The sequence below is a fragment of the Triplophysa dalaica genome, chromosome 19 (genome assembly GCF_015846415.1).
Source record: "Triplophysa dalaica isolate WHDGS20190420 chromosome 19, ASM1584641v1, whole genome shotgun sequence".
NCBI lineage: Eukaryota > Metazoa > Chordata > Actinopteri > Cypriniformes > Nemacheilidae > Triplophysa > Triplophysa dalaica.
In genome coordinates this window covers 6,532,921-6,549,276 of record NC_079560.1, presented here as the reverse complement: position 1 = coordinate 6,549,276, position 16,356 = coordinate 6,532,921, and the positions used below count along the sequence as shown (strand labels likewise).

The following is a 16,356-nucleotide window of genomic DNA, read 5'->3' as shown; positions in this document are numbered from 1 at the left end:
AGAACAAGACAAAATGGCACAACAGCTTTAAAACAACAGGAATACGTAGAAGTTCACAAGAGTTCATAGCAATTACTCACCTAGATCTCCATGGTAACTGTTGTCATGGGATGCCCTGCTGGAAGCAATAGAGTCTCCATCATGGGGCCAGATTTGTCCTGTTTTCCTTACACCTACAATTGTGGCCTCGGACACCACAACATGTTGCTGCCGGTGTCTTTTCTGAGTCTGTGGTGTGGGGGGGCTGCTGCTGTCAAACGAGTGCTGTGAATTCTGGGAGTTTTGAGAGGGCGAGCGGCTCTTCTCTCGGAGGGGGCGACGGTAGGCTGTCGTAGGGCTGGGCGACACATGACTGGATTGTCCTGAAGAGAAATCTTCCTCACTGGACGTTAGGTTTTCATTAGAGCTGCAGTCTGGCGTGTACCCTCCTCCCCCACCCCCAGCATCCTCAAAACTTCCAGGTGAGTAAGACCTTCTCGGCCAGGTGAGGTGGTCATCGCTTCCTCCGTGGTCTCGCATAGTGACCCTACCATCACCACTTTCTGACATCAACCCTCCGACGTAAACACTGGTATATGGCTGGAATTCAGATGGTTGCCATGGCGGCGGTGGTGGCTTACCCCCGTTGGGTCTTGCTGCACTGTCTCTACAATACCGAGGGCTGGGTTCTCCATCCTCATACTCAGCATCATACCCGCAGGTGCTTTCTGTAGAGCGCCCCCTGTAGACAGGTCTTGTGCGCAAATCGCCCGCCACCGTCGCGAGGTTGCCCGGCAGTGAGTGTAGAGATCTTTTCCGTTCCATCTGCATGGCTTGGTTGCCAAGAGAGCTGATCTTGTCGGAAACCTCACGGTCATTGACTTTTACCAAGCCCCTGTCATGATGAAACTCCACGTTGGTATAAAAAGGTTTCTCTTGGCTTCCCTTGCCATCACTGGCAGAGTGCGAGTTAGCCCGTTTGATCCTCTCAAAGTTCGAACGCAAGGCCGCCACCCCGAGCCCCATGCCCAGCTTATCTTTGGAGGACGGATCTGAAGGCAGTTCCTTGTCAGGAGGTGGATGGGGCCTCCGAGGGGAGACCCCGCCCCTCTGTGTGGATGGCGAGAGCCCATCCGCCTCACCGCCCGGCCCTGCCTGGTGCGCCTCATATGCTGATTGCAGCTCCAGTCCATCACCGTGGGAGGCTGACTTCCTGGCAGGGGGAGGTCGTGGCTTCGCTCTGATCTCCCCCGCAGGCTGAAACCTTCGCTCTGCCTGTCCGTGCTCCTGTGGATGGAGATGCTGAGAATCGGGCCCCACAGCTTGTTGGTCCCCTTCATTCATGTGAGGTGGCTTTCTAAAGCCCCATCTCTGCCTGTCGTAGCTCTTTCTCTCTTTTGCCAACAGCGTCTGAAGGTAGATCATTCTGAAACGCTCTTTATTTACCTCCATTTCCAATCGTCTTATGGAGACTTTACACTTTTCCAGTTCTTGTTCGATGCCCCCAATAGACCTCAGCTCCATCTTGGGGGGCTCCGATTCTGGAAACTGCGCTTTCCACGCTTCAATGAATCCTACAGGCTCCACCATTGTTGGCATTCAACGTATTCACTTAAACTAGTGCGAGAAAATATCAAATTGCTCAGAAAAACACCGACAACGTGGGAAATTACGCGATGCTAGCCAAATCTGACAAGAGTAAGAAAAAATCGCCAATTCCCATTCATAATAGGGCGAATTTAAATAACGTTTAATGCAAATGTTTACAAAACACGTCGTTCATGATTTGCCAGGAATGGTCGTTAAAAGTCTCAATCTTTCTTTTGCAAAATTGTCGTCGCTGTCAGAATGACCGTTACTGAGCATTTCGCTCGGAAACAATACAGACGCGCACGTTCTCATCTCGCGTAACATTCCGACGAGACCGCTCGCGAAATATCACGAGCACAAATCTCGGACACAATGACAGCATCTGTTCTCCAGAGCACACAGGATGAACAAAACACTCAAATAAAACGCTTTTTAAATCAAGCTGGCAGCTTTGAACAAGGTTGCGTCGTGTTTATGACGTTGCGTTCCCGTTGTCCTGCGCTCGTAGTGCGATATCGTTTTTATCACCATCATCCCCGAAGCCCTTTGTGCCTGCGTCTGTGGAGAATGGATATTGAAAAATAAACGTAAATGACAGAAAACACTCCCCTCGGATGGTTGGTTGCTTGCTCCTGCTGCTTTTGTGAGCGATGAAAACCTCTGACGATTCACACGGTTATCCCATTTTGTCTCCGATCATTTGCGCGTGCAGATTGCGCGAGTGTGCTGTACGTTATGCCTCTGTCGGTGAAGCGCCCGAGTGCTGCAGGAAGGGGCGGGGCTACGGGACATGAGTGACAGCTTTCACAGCACGGGTTCCATTTAAAGTTACACACTGCTCCACTGAGGTGGTTTCGAAGATTACAATAGAACTGTAATATGTGGTGTTGTTCTGACCACAAACTTTATTTACATGTGGTACAAATGTTTTGAATGCGTGAAGGTTTTGAACGTGTCAGGAACACACACATACACTATGCATTGCATATTTGCTTTGACATGCTTCTCGTTTAAAAAATCTTTATCTTATACTTATGTACACGTTTTCTATTAGTCGAATTAGCAATAATGACATATTTATTGTCCGTTTTGTTTTCAAATTAAATAATCAAAACTTGCTTTATGATAGCTTTCCTGTAGCTCAGTGGTAAGAGCATTGCGTTAAGGTTGTGGGTTCGATCCCAGGGGATTGCAAATACCTATGTAAAATGTATAGGATAAAGCAATGTAAGTCGCTTTGGATAAAAGCGTCTGCCAAATGCCTAAATGTATGTAATGTAAATGTATGATATCCTCCGCTGCTGCTATTCTGAAATTAATTTTTTTCCTTGGTTTCATAAAGGATGCGGCTGTGTTTACATGCGAAATTCGATGATGTCATTGTTTTTGGACCGTGTCCCCGCGTCACACTTTGTATGTGTCGCCTTCAAGTGTTCAGTCGGAGATGTTACAGCAGCCAGACGGTTTACTTACGGATTTACAACTAGGATCATACAAAAACATTAATTCTGCTTTCATTTTGCACTTCATTATATTGTATTATTGTATACACTTGAAGCTTGCTGGCAAATAGACAATTCGGTAATGACGTCATTGGATCGCAGACTACTCCACCTAGACCACTAAGTAAATCAGGTGACACATACATTCATGAGACACAGAATGAACATGGGCATTAATAAAATTAAACTGGCGAGTTTTATTTGTAAAATGATGTGTATTCGTATACCATTTAACAGCAATGTACACAGCAAGTTGTTATAGAAATATAGATCAAATTATTTGGCTAATTACAACTGAAGGCATGCATTATACTAGTACATGTATATAAAACAATGACAATTTACACAGAAACAATGCAGCAAACTCTGCTCGCATCCGCAATGTTAGACATGTCATCATGCAGGGTAGAGGACTGATGGTACAGTTCAATTCCATACACACGTATTCTAATGTGTCTATGATTTATTACGTCTTTATTACGAGTCTACTATTATCTCACCATTTTTATGGAATGCCCCTATATGTGAACCCTCAATGCAATGGTGGCTAGGTTTGCACAATTGACATGCATGTTCAAAAACTCAAAGCTACTCCAAAAAAATCATGCACAACACAGAAGTCCGAGGTTTCCCAACACAAGAAAAGGGCAGGAACACCGATCTGAACTGCCAAAGACAGACATAATTTATGTATAAAATATTAAATATTTTGTAAGGTAATGAAAACTCTAAAGTGCACTATAAAATAAATATTTAGCATTTAATTAAACACATTAAACTAATTGTCAGAATGGTTTAACGATTAAAAAAAAGGTTTTATATTTATAGCATGAGTTTCGATTAGCTTCTTTTTAACAGCAACATCCGAATTTAGTTCCTGAGCAAACCAGACCACAGTGTACGGACCAATGTGATAAAAACCTAATGATGAAAACTAACTTCATTGCCTTTCAGACACAGTATTAATTTGGGATTTAGGAAACAACTAAAAGATAATCTGACCAACAAATGTTTATACTACACTTTAAGAATTACATATTTCAGTTATATATACTAAGTGGAATGTTTTCTCAAGCCAATATGATTACTTTAGATAAATGTAGCCTCGATTTGTATTGGTTGGTCCAATAAAGCAAATATCAGAAAATGCAAGGCTTCAGGACATTTATTGGGGGAAAGGGCCAAGTGGAGGAATGTGTTACGATCGACTTAGGGATAGAGGCCCACGAAGGCATTTATAGTAAAAGTGTATGGCTGTTACATGAAACTTGACAAAACCACAGTGAGGGCAAAGTCAGAGACATGCATCCATTACAGCAAGCAAGCGATTAATATAATGCCATGTACATCTAAATGTTGCAAACGTACTTTGTACCGTTTGGTAATTGTGCTGTGTTCAAATATACAGGCCCCTCCACCAGACTGGCTGGTGGGGGCCATAGACATTGAGAGAGAGTAACGTCAACTCCATTGACTCCAATGGAACAGTTTTTTACACAAATGGCGGTGGTTTCCGGAATAGTAGTAACGCATGGAGCTGCTAAACAGACCGATTGTGACAAACGTTTACCACATTTTAAGATGCAAGTCATATAATGAATGAAAAATATGAAAGAATTAAAGGATTTAACTTCCCGGAACTATCAGAAGGCTCCATGAATCACTTGACGCATAAACATTTTGAAGTTCTGTTGCCACGACTCTCTCTCTCAATGGCTCTGGTGGGGGCAAAAAGATGCAGCTTCACAAGGAAGCTGCTCCCAGCTGTCAATCTTGTGCTCAGCTCTGTACATAAAATTTCATTATTCAAGTATATTTGCCTTTAAAACTTGATGTGTTGCATCTCGCAAAAAGAAAACAGAACAGAAAGAATAGTTTGCAAAATGAAGACATTAAGACATTTTAATTCAATAGTTCATATGAGTGTATTTTCTTAAAAGTAGAAAAAAGGTTGTGTGAAACATTTTGGTTTTGCATCGTAAAATTCACTTTTTGAATGCAACACCTACACCTTTGCTTGTTAAATTTTCTACTCCTTTGACTCAGTCCCGCCCACCCATAACGGTAACATTTACATCTTAATTCCAAACCCACCCCAGCCCATCTCAAAAAGAAAAAACCCAAATTAAGTTAATGCAAGTCATTCAATTATAAAATACAATGAAAAAAAAAAACTTAAAACATTAGTTAGGGCCAATGGAATGAGTTTTTTTTTGTTATCACAAGCCAAATAGAGGCACACCTCATGCAGTCGATGTCTAATGTGTACAAGCCGTGTGTAAATCTAAGTGGAAAAAGCAACCAGAGAGTCTATTCTGACAGTCCTGAGGTAGCTGTGCTCTGCCTAGTGCAGAAAAACCGGCTTTACTAATCGAAAGTGTGGGGTAGGTTAATAGTGAAAAACTAATGAAATTACTTACAGCAACAAATCATAAATGTAAACCCACACAATGCATGCAAGTACACAACATGCAGCTTTTATCCTGGGATTTGACCTTGTAGCATTTAACCATTCAGTCCCACACTCTCTTTCCCATGCTGCTTTGCAACACCATGCTTGTCCGTTGGCTCTGAATGACATTGACGCCGAAGACACAAGGTAAACATTAGTAAACAGTCCTTCTGTCCTATTCTCCCTCTCTTTCTCCCTTTCCACTCTACCCTACTTCACTCTGTTACAAACAAATGGAAGCAGAAACAAAAACAAAAAATTGCATAAAATAGTGTTTGTACACAATGAACACATGATACGGCGGGGCACAAAGCGGAATGACCATACTGGTTTGAAATGAGTTATCATTGAGACAAAATGATTAATTTAAAAGAAAATGTGAAAAAAAAACTGTTGGAATGCTGGAATTCCCCAAATGATCTAGGAACATTAACGGTCACTTATACTCAAAGACTTCAGATCTGCGTGATCTGCTTATTCCTCACCAAAAAAAACGTTAAAAATGGCTATTCTATGTTACTGTTATGCGTGTGTTAATTTCATCCTATACACATTCACTGCTTCAGAGGCACACTTTAAACGCACAACCACGCATACGGCACACGTGTACACACATAGTGTGCTCTTTGTGCTCATTTCAGTCAAGACCAGAACATCTCGGCCAAGTTAGTGTCGGTGCTGTAGATCCACAGCACCAGGGGGAGTGAGAGAGCTACGAAGGGCCAGGAGATGCCGTCTGTGCAGGTGCTGAGCGAGCAGGACCTGCCCGTGGGCTTGTCCAGGTCTTTGAGGGGCTCCAGGTAATTTCTGGCAGCGAACTTGAGCACCTCGTCCAGCAAGATGACTGGCAGGGAGATCTTCAGCACCATAAGCCACTGGGTCAAGTTCAGTGGGGTGATCTGAAAGATCACCTGTTGAGAAAGCCAAATTGTAGGGTTACTATAAAGGAAGTACATTTACGTTTTCGCTTATGTTATAATATTTCTAAATTAAAAAAGATAATAAAATTTGGAAAACAAACCAATGTACTGTAATTGATCCAATGCATATAACAACATGTCTTACCGGCAGGGGCTCTACATAAAGGATGAGGAAGTGGAGGGACATGGACAGACAGATGGCTCCCAGCAGCCACACGTTTTCCCAGGGAGGCATACGAAGCAGGGACTGGTTCTCGGAAACGCTATGGAAACATTAAGGATCAAACATTGAGTTGGTACACACTGCAAACAAATCTGATTTGGTTATTAAATGAGGGCAGATTGTCTCTACTGCCATTTAGCAAGTGATCCGATATGTTTGTTCAAACAGTGTAGTCAATATGCAGTTAGTTGCTATAGTGATGATGTCAGCATCAGCACAATGGCAACAGATTAGCTGTTAGTGTGGAAAGAGACTAGAAGAAATTTCCCTCTGCTCAGCTCCTGTCTATCACAACACCCACAGTGAAACAGAACTCCCAAAGATATAGAGAAAGATATTTAGACCAAAAAGTTGGCCATCAGTGACTATCATAGAAGGAAATATTCCAATGGTAGTCAAAATTTCCCCAGAGCGGTTTGCTTTCCTCCATTTTTCAGAATTTCTTCTTTTGTGTTTAACAGAACAAAGAAATGTATAAAGCACTTCTCCTACTATGGTAGTCAATGTTGGCCAAGAACTGTTTGGTTAAAGCATTCTTCCAAATATCTTTCTCTGTGTTCATCCGAACAAAGACATTTATACAGATTTGGAACAACTCGATGGAGTAAAGAAGACAGGATTTTCATTTTTGGGTGAAGTGCTCTTTGAAGATAAAATGTGCCTTCATTTCAATGCACTTCTAAGACTAACCTGTTGAGTGCGTTGCACATCTCAATGGTGACCAATACAGACAGAGCCATTGTCATTGGATAGGGAGACTCAAAGACTTCACACTTTACGCCCGCAAACTCAGGGTTGTCTGGACCGCACTGAAGGAAGTGGCTCTGGAAAAAATTACCGTAGGGGATTAAGATATTAGATTGGATGCGTATTTGAGAAGATGAGGAAATGTGTAATGGGAGGGGTGTCACTAACCAGGTGGTAGAATGTGACCCTGGGCCCGTCTTCAGCAGCGACAAACCACCACGCAGCAGCACCCACAGTAGCAGCACCAACATAACCTGTAGAAAAACACAGAATGAATGTCAAATCCCACCTTCAGGGGCTTAATTGAGAGTTTCTTCATACGTTACAGTTTAATTCATGAAATTGGATTTAATGTGAATTAAGGTAGCAAAAAGTACATAACATTTTTTAATTAAAATCTATAAATTAAATAACAAGAAGAGAAATGTATATAACACAATAAAACGCACTTAATTTTTTAATATGAATAGTTTTTATAATAATTAAGTCAAACCACATTAATGCAGATTTTTGGGCAGAACTTAACAAAAATTTGTCTTCTGCATTTAATATTTTGCAAGGTCATTTAATATTTTTTCATCAGTCAGTCCCATTGAAATTCCTTTTAATAACTGTAATGAAGCCAATTCCTAAATTCAGAAGTCTGGCCAACCCATTACTAACAAACATAGCTCAGATCATTCTGGAAGTGTCATCATCAACTACAAACATTTCTCGTAGACTTGATGAAACAAAAACAGCTAACGGTGAACTCACAGCCAATCGCAAGATATCTGAAGAACAGCCAGCCGGAGATGAGGGGCTCTCTGGCATTTCGGGGGGGTTTGCTCATGATGTCCAGGTCGGGTGGGTTGAAGCCCAGTGCGGTAGCAGGCAGCCCATCAGTCACCAGATTAACCCACAGAAGCTGAACTGGGATCAGAGCCTCGGGGAAACCCAGAGCCGCTGTTAAGAAAATACTGCCAGAGAAAAAGCACACGCACACAAAGTCAGATGCACGATTAGATAACAACTGGAAGAGTGTCAAAAAGACTTTGGCAGCGATATACGTTGGCTGTTGGTAAGACATAAACTTCACAGTGCTGTCATTTTAATAGTATCGCTTCTAGGGCGGACACTAAATTGTGCCAAATACGAAATTAAAAAGAAATCGACTAGCTCTGTGCTGGCACACAGGATGAATCATTATTTCACCTACTGTATATTAGAATCATTTTTAAAGTGAACATGATCTCAGAATTGAAGGTATTTACCTTTTCAACAAACATTCGTCTAATTTAGCAGAATGCATGTGCCTTGATAATGTTTGTAGTCTAAATATTAAAATTGTATTCTTATTTATATCTATTCTACTATTTTGACATATACGTTCCAATGAGAAAAAAGACAATTTAAGAATCCTTACCAGACCACCTCTCCGACATTTGAAGAGATGAGGTAGCGGATGAACTGTTTCATGTTATTGTAAATGGCACGACCTTCCTCCACAGCGGCCACAATGGTAGAGAAGTTATCATCGGCAAGCACCATCTCAGAGGCCGTCTTGGCCACCGCCGTGCCTGATCCCATAGCGATGCCGATTTCAGCCTTCTTCAGAGCAGGTGCATCATTCACACCATCTCCAGTCTGTTAGACAAACAACACAGCAACTTTAAGATGGTGTAAAGTATATTCATGTGTTTAAAACAAGGGGAATTGATCTGTTGTGATTTCAGTGGACGTCAAGCTTACCATGGCAGTGATCTCATCATACGACTGTAGGAACTCCACTATCTTGGATTTGTGGGAGGGTTCGACTCGGGCGAAGCAACGGCCGTTGAGCACCGCCTCACCCTGGGCAGCAGGAGAAAGGTCGTCGAACTCTCGGCCGGTGTATGCCATGCGTGATACGTCGTCTTCATCACCAAAGATGCCGATGCGTCTGCAGATGGCGACAGCTGTGCCCTTGTTGTCACCGGTGATCATGATCACTCTGATGCCCGCCTGACGACACAGTTTGATGGACGCTGCTACCTCAGCTCTGGGGGGGTCCAGCATGCCCACACATCCCACGAAAGTCAGATCCGTCTTAAAAGAAAAAACAGAGCGTGTAAAAAATTATTTTCCCCCTTAATTTTTTAACTTTAACGCTGATGTGCACTTGGAATCAAGCTCGCACCTCATACTCAATGAAACGGCTCGACTCCTCCAACACCAAACTTTCTTTACTCTGGGGATTGTCTCTGGTGGCCAGAGCTAGACATCGTAGTGTGTCACGTCCTGAGCCATACTCACGGATCACAGACAGGATCTTCTCTTTAATACCTGCTGTCAAAGGAACTTTGTCCCCACCCACTCGGATGTGCGTGCATCTGTCAATCACTCCCTCCGGAGCCCCCTGCACCCAAAATTTGCATAAGTTTAATAAAACACGACTGAGGTGTTAAATCACAAAACATTTACTTTTGTCTAGCATGTTTTAACAGGGTATAATGTCACCTTAACAAACATTTTGCCCATAGAGGAACGAGCTTTGTTAGGAGTGCAGTACACAGACATGGACTTCCTGTCTCTTGAGAACTCAAGAGTGAGTTCTTTCTTCATCAGCTGCTTGATGACCTGAGAGAGAACAACACATTCCTCAAAAATCAGAGCCCTTAAATCACTGGAGCACTGAGAGGCGTCGTATGGAAATACATGTGAAGTTCCATGAACTTATTACCCAACAATATTGCTACCAGCAGTTGGAAATGCGACTTACCGAATTGCATGCGTTCGCTCGCTCAACCTTGGAAAGACCCTTCAGATCTGTGTCAAACACGTTCATTTTCTCCACCAGACATGTGAGGGCGGTCTCCGTGGCTTCTCCCACCTTCTCGTACACACCTTTGGCCTGAAATTCACGAGTCATCGCTTAAAACCTTGTATGTGTCAGTAAAATGCTGGACAAATATAAACTAGAGCTGTCAATCTGGTTGCTAATTTTAATGCAATTAATTACATAACAAGTCAACAGTTTATTGTACGCGTTGTGTAGCTAGTTATATATGACATGGCATACCTCATTATAATCCAGAGAGGAGTCATTGCACAAAGCACAGATGGAGGCTATTTCAACCAGAGCATCATACTGGGAGCATTTCACTGGTTTATCCTCATGAAACCTGGAACCAATTAATAAAAAGATTTTACAAAAGTGTCCTCAACTCACATTTCAATACGATACACCATTGTTTACAATTAAGATAGTGTCATACAATTTTAAACAATTTAAAAATGTAAAAAAAGGTAAATTAGTTCATTATTTCCAAACCATTAACTACTTTCAATGGCATTTGTTATTTTGTTAAAGAACTGACAGAACTGACAACACAAGGGATACTCCTCCCAAAATAAAAATCCTATCATGAATTACTCAACCTTTGGTTTTTCCAAACCTGTATAAATGTCTTTGTTCTGTTGAGCACAGAGAAAGATATATTGAAAAAATGTAAGCAGCTGACATTTCTTAAACATCATCGACTACCATAATAGGAAAAATAAAAATGGAACAAAAAAATACAATAATTTATCCTAGTATGGTAGTCAATGATGTCCCAGAAATGTCTATTGCAAACATTTTTACAAATATCTTTCTTTGTGTTAAATCAGAACAAAGAACTGGTTAAAATGGTTCATAACAGGTTTATAACAACCTGAGGGTGTGTAAATGAGAAAATTTCTATTTTTGGGTGGAGAAGGTTTAAATGAACCTTCTGTATCAAAAATGACGGTCAATAATAACACTGAAAAACAAAACTACATTCATATAAAATGTAGATTAAAAACAAGAAAGCTAAACCCTGAGAGCACATCTTAAAAACATAAAACAAGTATTACAAAAAAACCTTACACTTGTCCTTCGGGGGCGTATGTAGATCCAGTAATGGTGAACTCTTTCAAAGAGCAGCTGTTACCATTGGCTTGATCTACAATAACCATCTGAAAAAACAAAAGACATTCCCAAAATATTTTAATAAACAGGTTTCCACCAGCAGGTGGCAGAACACTCCATAGCAGAATATAACAAACCAGTTGTTCCTAAAAACATCCCAACTACACCTGAACCAGAACATATGTAACAACCCACACTTCATGCACTTAAGAGTGAACTTTGTGTCAGACGGGCTTTAAAAATCCACTAAAAAGCCTGAACTGTCATTTGGAGAAAACAATTACCACTAAAAATTATAAGATCCCGCATATGGCAGGAACAGAACAGAATGAAGGCAAGGAGAGTGAGTGGGATGGTACAGTGGCACAGCGTTCATGTTGTAGGGCTCTGGCGTGGTGTACCACAGCAGAAATAGAGAGACAGGCAAATACTTAAGGTACCTGGGACTGCGCAGAACACGTTATTAGCTAAAATACTTAAACAATCGGATGCCCTGCCACACCTTCACCTACAGCAACCCGAGATTTTACTCTCACATCAAACATGTTTTCAGAGAGTGGAAAATAAAAAACAAGAAAAAGAAACAAATGTTACATTTTGTAATTGCATATGTGCCTTCCCATGCAAATCTCAATGTCACAACGCTAGGACGACACTTTGCCCAAGAAGTAACTATATAGTGCCAGATTTCACATATTTGTTTATTTAGCAAACAAAAAATGTCTATAATCTAATCTATAGTTTGAGCTTTGGTGATATTAATTCTCACCCTGGCAAGCTCCACAAATTGAAATGCTTGCCTTTCTGAAACATGGCAGAGTTAAGATACGCCGCCATATAGGCTTGTCTTATTTTTAGCAGTCGGAGAATGAATGAATTCATCTTCAAGTTTACCGTTTTTCACATTTGGATTGTACATAATGTACAGCCTACAGAAAGAGCACTGCTGTAGATCAGAGCTAGATCTCACACAAGGTCGGTTATGCAACACTACTGCAAGTAACTGACTACTGCATACTGATCAGAGCGAGAGACTGGAAGATGAGATAAAGCATGTTTTGCTTTGAAATGGATGGGGGAAAAAAACATGAAAGACATGAAGAGGCATTACAACAACCTGGGGCAGCCTGACAAAAAGGTCAATATGCTAATTGTAATAAAACGGTTTAAAAAAAAATTCAGATATAAAAGCCAAAGTTAAATAGTTTTCCTACGACTTCTTACAAAACCAATAAGTCACGCAAAAAATACGGTCCCGAATCGGTCTAGTTTATTTTAGGAGCATTTCCTCCCAATGGTTATTGCAATAATATGGCTCTCAGTGCTTGGCTGCAGCCCAGCCCACAAATTTCTAAACAATAACAGACCCACTGTTAGCCAGAAGGAAATTATGGGCTAAACGTAATTTGTAAAAACCCAGGGTGGAAAGTTATTATTTCCCCTTTGAAGAAGCAGTTTAGTAGAATTAAAGGATTAGCTCCTGTAAATGATTTTACGCTTGCCATTCACTCACTCATCATGTCTTCATTGCAAATCGAATACATTCTGAAAAGGAAACTTTCCCTTTTGTGGGAATCCATTTCCTAAATCCTATTCCCAAAATTCTTACCCTGCAGACAGACATCTGATTGGTGGTTAGTGTTCCGGTCTTATCAGAGCAGATGACAGAAGTGCAGCCCAGGGTCTCCACGGAGGGCAAAGATCGCACGATGGCGTTCTTCTTGGCCATTCGACGGGTCCCCAGAGCCAGGCACGTGGTAATGACGGCGGGCAGGCCTTCTGGGATGGCGGCCACAGCCAGCGCGACGGCGATCTTGAAATAGTACACGGCCCCGCGTATCCAAGAGCCGCCGTGAACTGGGTCGTTGAAGTGTCCGATGTTGATGATCCACACGGCGATGCAGATGAGCGTGATGACCTTGGAGAGCTGCTGGCCGAACTCGTCCAGTTTCTGCTGCAGCGGCGTGCGTTCCTGCTCCGTGGATACCATCTCGTCACGGATTTTTCCGATCTCAGTGTTCACTCCAGTAGCAATCACTACGCCGACAGCCTTGCCAGCAGCGATGTTTGTACCCTACAAATGCAAAATTGTGGGTAAGGCAACAACTAAGGTTACCATGCTAGTTTTTATGATTTTGCTCATAAGGTGATTTTTTAGGTGAACTGAAGATCTCAACATGCTGCAAGATTTAATTTTTTTTTTCAAATATATGAATTATATGATCATAAATTATGTATAATATTAACCATTTAAAATATATAAACGTAAAAAACATTAAACAATTTGGAAATAAATCAAACCGTAAAAATGAGCCATGTTTGCAAGCATCACTATATCTAAGAACCAAATAAATACAAATTCTGTCATGAATCTCTCCCTCTCTAGTTGTTCTTTCTTTGTTTGATTGGTTGAATACAAAGAAAGATATTTGGAAGAATGTTAGCAACTGACATTGCAAGGGCATAATTGACTACCATTATAGAAAACATATTCAATGTTGGCACAGAACAGTTTGTTTTCCTAAATTCTTCAAAGTATCTTTTATGTTCAACGGAACAAAAAATACATAATAGTTATTCCTTTCGTAGTCAATGGTCCACCAGAACCGACAGTTGCTAACATTCTTCCAAATATCTTTCTTTGCATTTAACAGAACAAAGAAATCTAAACAGTTTGAGAACTCTTAAGGCAAGAAATTCATTACAGAATTTTTCTTTTTGTGTGGTGTGTCCCATCAATATGATGTCAACAGCAGCCATGTGAGGTCAAGACTGACTTACAGAGAAGAGCATGTTCTTTTTGTCCTGGTTCACAGCACGAGGGTCAGGGACAGGGTCTGTATGCTTGATCACAGACACAGATTCTCCTGCAAAAAGCGCACATAATGAGAGGCTCACAATAACAAAAACTTACAAGCCAGACAGTATGGTTCCACCTGACCACCCATTAAAGTGAAATTAATAAGGATCAGGTTAGCAGTTCATCAGGCAGGTATCCAAGCATAAGTGCTTTATGGGCAGTTGTGTAATTGTGCTTTAGTTCTGTTCAGAATGGAAAATGTCTCAACCAAAAAAATAGCTGAGGACCGAGCTGAAAAGACCAAAAAGTTGTGTGATTCCGTTACCAATTAAGGCAGTAAAGCAAGACCTGACTCCTACAAGAGCGCTTCCTTTGTGTCTTTTCCCCTAACAGGACTGCAGAGACTGAATACAGCTGACCTCTCTTCAAATTAATTTTTATCTGAAAAATGTCTAATTTTCCACCTCATATCAACCACTAAACTGGCTTTATAAGGTGGCCAACTGTGGCAGTGTATTCAATAGCATCACTGCACTGCTGCTGCCAAATCTACAGCACTATGTGAAAAAAATCTGAATCTGAAGTTAAAATAAATCTAATGAGTGTGGTGTAAAAACAAAACATAGTAAATTATGCAGGCCTCACCTGTTAGAATAGACTGGTCCACCCTCAGGGTCGTCGACTTGATTGAAGTCAAGCGAATGTCAGCAGGAACTTTGTCACCCACTGAAAGGAAACAAACCATGCTGTTAGATGGAGATAATTCAGCACCCGGCAAGCTATATTATGAAACATGAATGAGGTATGTATGTCTGAATTTATAAGCACATTTAGCAATTCCATGTAAGTGTTAACCTTAAGACCTTAACAAAGGTTTTCATCATAATGATAATTCAGACGTCAATATTTGACGGTTTAAATACCCATGTGAAGTATTTCTGAATGCTTTTACGGCATGTTTTCAAAGCAGTTTTCCATAGCCAGGTAAATTAATTGTCACATCCATAACGGTATATATTCCTCATAAATGGGCATATAAAAATTACAATAACTATTTAATGTTCTAAAGAGACATCCCTTCTCAATTTGTTGGGTATTATTCCTTACGGTTCATTTTAATTTATAGAAATCCCCAAAAGTATGTCGTCTCTCAATACGTGCATCCTTTTGGTCAGCTGTGGCTTAAGACATCTCAGAATCAACTGCATCACAGACTAAGAGTGCATTTCCACCATCGCGCCAAATCGTTCTTGTTGCTTAATCGTTCCACTTTGGCCACTCATTGCCAGCCCGTACGTAAATGGTTTCATTTTCCACCGGAATTTTTAACGGAAATTTTAAGAATATAAACACAAACGTGTCACGCACTGCCTTAAAATGCTCGTAGAGATCAGTCTCTTGTGTTACCGAGCTTATTCATTCCGTGCCGGAGTCTTCCAAGCCGAGAACAATTTGTAATCGTGCCGTGTCCAACCAGGCTGAAGTGGAAACATAACTGTAACCATTTTAGACTGTGCTTAGAACGGTTCGGCACGATGGTGGAAAAGCGCTCCTAGAACTATCATCAGTCACGGATGGAACGGTTCATAAAAAACGTGAACTTGTCACTGTTCGAGATGCGTGTGAATCGTTCGGTACGGTCAAGCACACCACGACATGCTTTCTTCCCATTTGGCACAGACAGGGGTGAACTTTAGCAGCGTAGTTGCCATGTCTTAGAAAAAGAAACCAAAGTTGCATTTTGTGTCAAGTCTTGTAAAAAAACAATTGTAGGTTTTGGGGCTTTTTAAAAAATATGGTCGCTTGTTGGGAGAATCTGATAAGCAACCTCGTGTCTTTATATCCATGGTTGGTGTTTTTTTACATCCATGGTCGCAGTTTTCTTCAATGCATTGACTAACACTCTGTTCTCACAGTTCAGGCTTTTTGGACTTCATGTGGCGCTGCGCAGACCGATCGGCCTGCAACATCAGAGCAACAGGAGCCACCCAGAGCCGTCTACTAACAAATCACTCTCGTGACACTGGCATGTGGTCCGTGAGGTGCCACATGAGGTCAAACAACAAGCGCAAGCATGTGTATAGCGCATATTGTACTCAAACATCCCGCCTCCATTTCCCCTACCACTTAAACTAAATGTATTACGTCTGCCACCATTAGAATGAAATGTGAAAATTAACGAAAAAAAGTGTTGCTACAGTCTAAAAGTTCAGATCTGTTGGGTAGGAAA

At 41.3% G+C, this 16,356-nt stretch overlaps 2 protein-coding genes across 2 annotated transcripts in view; both read right to left on the bottom strand.

Annotated features, from left to right (window-relative positions):
- bcr (BCR activator of RhoGEF and GTPase) overlaps positions 1-3,116 on the bottom strand; it is a 53,913-nt gene extending 50,797 nt beyond the window's left edge. The window contains exon 1 of the mRNA XM_056731404.1: positions 81-3,116. Coding sequence (XP_056587382.1) covers positions 81-1,578 — 1,498 coding nt within the window. The 5' untranslated portion in view covers positions 1,579-3,116. The remainder of the gene's footprint in view (positions 1-80) is intronic.
- A 132-nt stretch (positions 3,117-3,248) lies between these two features.
- atp2a2b (ATPase sarcoplasmic/endoplasmic reticulum Ca2+ transporting 2b) overlaps positions 3,249-16,356 on the bottom strand; it is a 30,900-nt gene continuing 17,792 nt past the window's right edge. Inside the window, exons 6-20 of the mRNA XM_056731405.1 lie at positions 14,772-14,852; positions 14,108-14,193; positions 12,936-13,400; positions 11,285-11,373; positions 10,454-10,556; positions 10,154-10,285; positions 9,892-10,011; positions 9,572-9,790; positions 9,145-9,480; positions 8,819-9,039; positions 8,170-8,372; positions 7,582-7,667; positions 7,357-7,490; positions 6,589-6,706; positions 3,249-6,434 (exon numbers count right to left, since the gene is read on the bottom strand). Coding sequence (XP_056587383.1) covers positions 6,165-6,434; positions 6,589-6,706; positions 7,357-7,490; positions 7,582-7,667; positions 8,170-8,372; positions 8,819-9,039; positions 9,145-9,480; positions 9,572-9,790; positions 9,892-10,011; positions 10,154-10,285; positions 10,454-10,556; positions 11,285-11,373; positions 12,936-13,400; positions 14,108-14,193; positions 14,772-14,852 — 2,663 coding nt within the window. The 3' untranslated portion in view covers positions 3,249-6,164. The remainder of the gene's footprint in view (positions 6,435-6,588; positions 6,707-7,356; positions 7,491-7,581; positions 7,668-8,169; positions 8,373-8,818; positions 9,040-9,144; positions 9,481-9,571; positions 9,791-9,891; positions 10,012-10,153; positions 10,286-10,453; positions 10,557-11,284; positions 11,374-12,935; positions 13,401-14,107; positions 14,194-14,771; positions 14,853-16,356) is intronic.